The 5556-nt window shown below is 55.5% G+C and overlaps 1 protein-coding gene across 1 annotated transcript; it reads right to left on the bottom strand.

Moving 5' to 3' along the window:
- Window positions 1-1597: 1597 nt before the first annotated feature.
- On the bottom strand, window positions 1598-4762 carry CGCS363_v004431 (Lon protease-like protein 2; the record flags this gene model as incomplete). Its single annotated transcript, XM_036636280.1, has 4 exons — window positions 1598-1685; window positions 1911-2080; window positions 2148-4234; window positions 4294-4762. The coding sequence occupies 4 exons, from the start codon at window positions 4760-4762 to the stop codon at window positions 1598-1600; spliced, it is 2814 nt and encodes a 937-aa protein (XP_036498016.1).
- Window positions 4763-5556: the final 794 nt, after the last annotated feature.

Genomic DNA, 5556 nt, shown 5'->3' with positions numbered 1-5556 from the left:
GAGATAAACCAGATTAAGACGAAACGTACGGGCGTGTTGCGCTTGCTTCGATTTCGAATGACGCACAATTCACCGACGGGAGACGAGGGATTGTTGGATGCGAAAGCGAGTATACTCTGGCAATGACATGGACGTGGTACCTTCCCGCAGACACGCAATAACGAGGCGCTGAACTGGTTTTACAAGTAAAATTCTTAGAATCTGTTGCGTATCCAGGACGGGCGGGGAGGGGACGTCCGTTTCGAATCTCGATATTGAGGGCTGAATATTCAGATATCAATATTGATGTTGAACCGCGCAAAAAGACAAACGGAAAAACCCTTCTATGGGTATTGTCCTGTGTGAGATCTTCGTTGTTTCGTACTGATGCTAGGAATATAGCTAACAACAATGTATCCGATCTTCCCCCTCCATTCATTCGTAAATTATCCCGATAAGAAAGGAATGCATAAAATTCAAAGCTCGTCGTTTGACAAAGCCCACTATCCCAATCCCACCTCTTGACCGCTTGAAGCTGAGAGCATGGCCCGTCTTCTTGATAGGCTTCCGTGTCTCTTTTACGCGTGCCCTCTGCGGACGAATCTACCCTTAGCTTAATATAGAATAACGCCTTTGGCATCGATACCTACGTGAAATCATACAAGAATCCCCCCTTCATAAACCAAGTTGATCCAAACTCCTAGACTTGGGATGACGTGTCTTCCAGGCACAGGAGACACATGATATATACATACATAAACCATGTCAAGAGAGAGAGAGAGAGAGAAAAAAGGACATTCGTCTGCTGAATCTCTCGGTATGGATTTGTATCTAGGAATCCCGCCTCTTCTTTCGCTATTCCCAGTCCGTCTGTTGACGGCAAAGACAAAATTCAAGAAACGCATATACTCGGCAACGGTACCCTCCTCCCTCGGCCACCTTGGCAGCCCACGTACCGGTCGCCGTATCAAGCGTTGTAACACAACATGGCCATGGAGAAATAAATCCGCGAGCTTCGAGCGGATGCACTCAATCTGCTACACCCTCAGCTTGATCTGACGAAACATCCATCCGAGGTGCATGAACACTGGACCAGTGACCCTGCGCTGAAAACTCTCGGGGAGGACAAACGCCCCTGGATGGAGCATAGTGTACACGACACATGATATCTCAAGTTTTTGAATAAACATAACTACTCAGGGCCACGTCGCAAACTCGTCTCAGAGTAGAATACAAATTCTTCCGCGTCTGCGAAGCTATCAAAAAGGGTTACATACAGACGGGAACGGCTCCATATCATGGCTATGAAGGCCACCGCTTCTCACTGACGGGGCGTCCCTCATTCTCCCTCTCACATGCCCCGAGACCCAAACAAATAAGATGCAAGAAACAAAGTCCATACTTTCGATAAAACGCCGAATGAAACCGAGACCTCTTGTCCGCGTCTGCCGTGCTATGCCGCTTCCACTTGTCGATAGATACACTCTGGTTTGCGTGGGAGAATAAGCGGCTAGGCCTCGGTTCCGATGATGATGGTGGTGTTGAGTTGGCTAGTACAAATCCGCGGCTGCTGCGTCTCCTTATCCTGGAAAATGGTACGTTTTCCCACTTTCCTGATTTACAAACGGCTCTCGATGGGAGGGAACGGCTCAGCGCCGGGCCACTGGGAATCGGGCCAGACGAGCCGGATGGCCTCCCAGATGTGGCTGAAGTAGGACAAACGTCAGTTACACTGCGTGATCAATGGGAACGGTTCCAGGACCAGGGAGTGATGAGTGGGTTGCGAGGTTTGCATCGAGTCGCACCGCGTCGGGGAGACACGACGCCATGGGACGGACGGGAGGGCTTGTTGGTGGAATGGGACGACTTCAGGAAGCGAGGGGGCAGAGAGTACAAGGTAAGGGGGTGAGAGTGTTTGAGGTCGGACTTACCTGACGTGGAGAATTTCGAGACCGTCCTTGACCTCCTGCGGGAGATCTTTCACATCCTTCCGATTCTGCGCGGGGAGTAGCACCGTCTTGACACCCGCCCGGAGAGCGCCGATGAGCTTCTCCTTGATGCCTCCGACGGCAGTCACACGGCCTCGCAAGGATATTTCACCCTGTCGCACGAGCATGTTGTGTCAGTACACAGCCTATCAGGGAGGATGTTGGTAAATGAAGACTTACGGTCATGGCCATGGTTGGGGGAACTGTCTTTCCAGAGAACAGAGAGATGAGGGCGATGGCTTGGCCAATGCCACTGCTAGGTCCGTCCTTGGGAATGGCGCCAGACGGACAGTGGACATGAATGCTGCGCTCCTTCATGATGTTGGTCGTCGGCTCCGCCGTCAGGCCCAGTTCATAAGCGTGTGCCTTGACCCAAGAGAGGGCGACCTCGACGCTCTCCTTGAGCACATCTCCCAGCTTGCCGGTAAGCTGCACGCTGCCGTTTCCAGGCATGTCGGCAACCTCGATGAATAGGATACTGCCGTTACCGCCCGAGCTGTACGCCACCAGGCCGGTCACGATGCCGGGTCGACTCGTCTTCTCGGCAATTTCCTCCTCAAACCGTTCGCTACCCAGGATGTCCTCAATGTCCTCAACCGTCAGCTGTGCTTTGTATGTCTCAAGCTGTCCACCATCCTTGGCCTCGGCGAACTCGACCGCCTTGTGACGACAGACGGAGCCAATCTCGCGTTCCAGGTTGCGAACCCCTGACTCACGGGTGTACGACTCGATAATCTTGGATACCACGTCCTTGTCGAAGTGGACCTGGTCTTCCGACAGACCGTTGACCCGGATTTGCTTGGGCACAAGGTGCTGCATTGCAATGTGCCGTTTCTCAAGCGTCGTGTAGCCTGGCAAGTAGATGGTTTCCATACGGTCTAGGAGGGGCGCCGGAATGGTGTTCAGGTCGTTGGCGGTGGCGATGAAAAGTACCTTGCTCAAGTCAATGGGCAGTCCGACGTAGTGATCCGTGAACGAGTTGTTTTGCTCCGGATCGAGGACCTCAAGCATCGCTGCGGAAGGGTCGCCGTGGAAGTTGGACATGCCCAATTTGTCAATCTCGTCCAACAAGAACACAGGGTTCGCCACTCCAACCTTCCTCAAGCCTTGCACGATCAAGCCGGGCATGGCCGCGACATATGTCCGTCGGTGACCACGAATCTCGGCTTCATCTCTGACACCGCCCAGTGAGATTCGGTGGAACTTTCTGCCCAACGCGGTGGCTACAGATCTCGCCAAGCTGGTCTTGCCGACACCCGGTGGTCCAGCCAGAAGCATGATCGGTGACCTATCAACCATGCGCCTTGACCGGAGAACCTCGAGCTTTGTGTTGGCCAGCTTCGATCGCTCTTCCTGCTCCGCATCGACTTTCTCCTCTTCCTTGGTCTCGCCCTCCTTGTCCTTGTCCGACTCCGGCGGGACCAGCTCCTGCTCGGCCTTCTTGATCTGCTCCTCGACATCATCGTTGATGGACTGCTTGAGTCTCAGGACGGCCAGGTACTCGACGAGGCGCTTCTTGACCTTGTCCAAGCCGTAGTGATCTTCGTCAAGTTGCTTGCGGGCTCTCGCCAGAGTATCGGGGCCCAGTCTGTCGTCTGTTGTCACGGTCCAGGGGATCTCGGCGAGCACGTCGAGCCATGTGCGAGTGACCTGGTATTCCTGGTTCCCAGGCATCATCTTCTTCAATCTCCTCAACTCCCTGTCGGCCATCTTGGCAGCCTCCGGCGGCAGCTGCGCCTTATCCAGCTTCTTCTTGAGCTCCTCCAACTCATTGGGCTCCTGATCCTCGTCTTGGTTGGGGCCCATGACGCCGTTGGGACCAGGAGGGAACATGGTGTTCGGCGGCATCGGGATGCCATTGGGACCAACGCGGCGCGATGAGCGGTCGTTGATCTTGTCCAGGAATTGGACAGGCACGCTGGTAAACGTTGTGATCTTGAAGTTGTTCTTAATACCCCCGACCTGACGATCCAGCAGCTCAATGACCTTGGCCAGGCGAACCTTAACATCCAGGGCCGCAAGCACCTCCAGCTTCTCCTCGTACGAAGCCTCGACGATGTTGGCCATGAAATCTGCCAGGTTGCCGGCGTCCTTGAGCTCCTTCTTGTTGATGAACAGTTCGAGACGTCGAGTCAGCAGGGGCGACAGGCCGCCGGGGCTGTCGGGGCTTCTGGGGAGGAGGGCGGATATGCGGAGAATGGTGACGAGCTCTCTTGATCGCAACTTCAGGAGGGAGAAGAGCTCCTGCATCTGGGCATCTGCAGAGACTGCGGCCGGGCATGTCAGCATGTGACGCCGTTGGTGATGTTGGGGCACGAGTACTGACCTTCATCGTGGAAGTACTTAACCTTGGCCTCGAAGTGCGGCCTCTCCTGTGTGACCTTCTCGACGCGGACTCTCGCGACACCCTCCACGCGCAACGCAAACTCGGCAGTTCCTCTACCCTCAATGCCGGTGATGCGAGCGGCGACGCCGTAGTTAAAGAGGTCGGCCTTGCGGGCGGTACCGGGATCGACCTCCTTGATGAGAGCCTCGTCTACCTGGTCGGCATCCTGAATGAGAAGCTGGCCGTTGGGGCCGACGAAAGGCGAGGAAACGGGAACGCAGGCGATGGGGACGGAGTCGATGCGCTCGTTGGGGGCGGCGGAGGCCGCGCGCTCGTAGACGTTTGCGAGGAGGGCGGGGATATCGGGTCGGGCGGCGGTGACGGGAATGCGCTGAGTGACACCGGGCAACAGGATGGTGCCGCGGGCGAGGGGGATGACGGGGAGGGTCTTGGTTTGTGATCGCGCCATGTGGAAGCCGTAAAAAGGGGGGTTCGGATATCGTGGATGGGCTGTTGTTGTCTATCGGTTCACGTACACCAGGAGTGGTGACGATGGGGCGATTGAGAGATCGGTAAAGGCGTTGGCAGTGGTGTTTGTATTAACGTTGCGCCGAAAATGTACGTAGAATGCAATCGAAGTGGCTTGCTGGGCGGAAGAAGAACGTGACGGTGAGGATGTCGCAATCGAGCAGCGTCGGTCGGGTGGCAGTGGCGGAAGGAAAAGGGAGTTTGGGTTTGATGGTGCTGGGATGGTTGATGTCAGAAGCATCGGCATGGGGGAGCCGGCGGCGGAGAGAGAGGAGAGAGCTCCCCGGTCGCGGCAGGTGGTCCAATGTCTCCAGACTGCCCGCGAAGCGTCCACGCCCACTGCCCAGTGATAGCGGTGCAGCGTCACTGCAGCGGGCCAGTCGTTGTCAAAGCCGGGGTGCGGGAGCCTCCACAGCGCCATCAGCCGAGGCTAATCTTTGGCTCGGGACCCTGCCGCCACACCGACCACCGAACATGGGAAGAAACTCGTGGAACATTGCCCAATTTGTCTGTGCTTGTCCTTGAGTGTTGCGAATGATTCTATCAGTTCGATGCAGTGTCCAGCACATAGAATACTGTTCTCTGAGGTCAATATGTTCGTCCAATGCATCCATTATCTGATGGAGTTCTTCAAGATCCATCAGCCGTGGCTGACACCGTGATCCCGCCTCAATATTCGGACGAAAGCAAGGGTGGTGTTTGAGCTGCCTCGACTTCAGTCGGCTTTCACTCACA

This window comes from Colletotrichum siamense (genome assembly GCF_013390195.1).
Source record: "Colletotrichum siamense strain Cg363 chromosome Unknown KSG_Cg363_contig03, whole genome shotgun sequence".
Lineage (NCBI taxonomy): Eukaryota > Fungi > Ascomycota > Sordariomycetes > Glomerellales > Glomerellaceae > Colletotrichum > Colletotrichum siamense.
The sequence above is the reverse complement of the archived record's forward strand: the minus strand, read 5'-3'. Positions and strand labels throughout refer to the sequence as shown.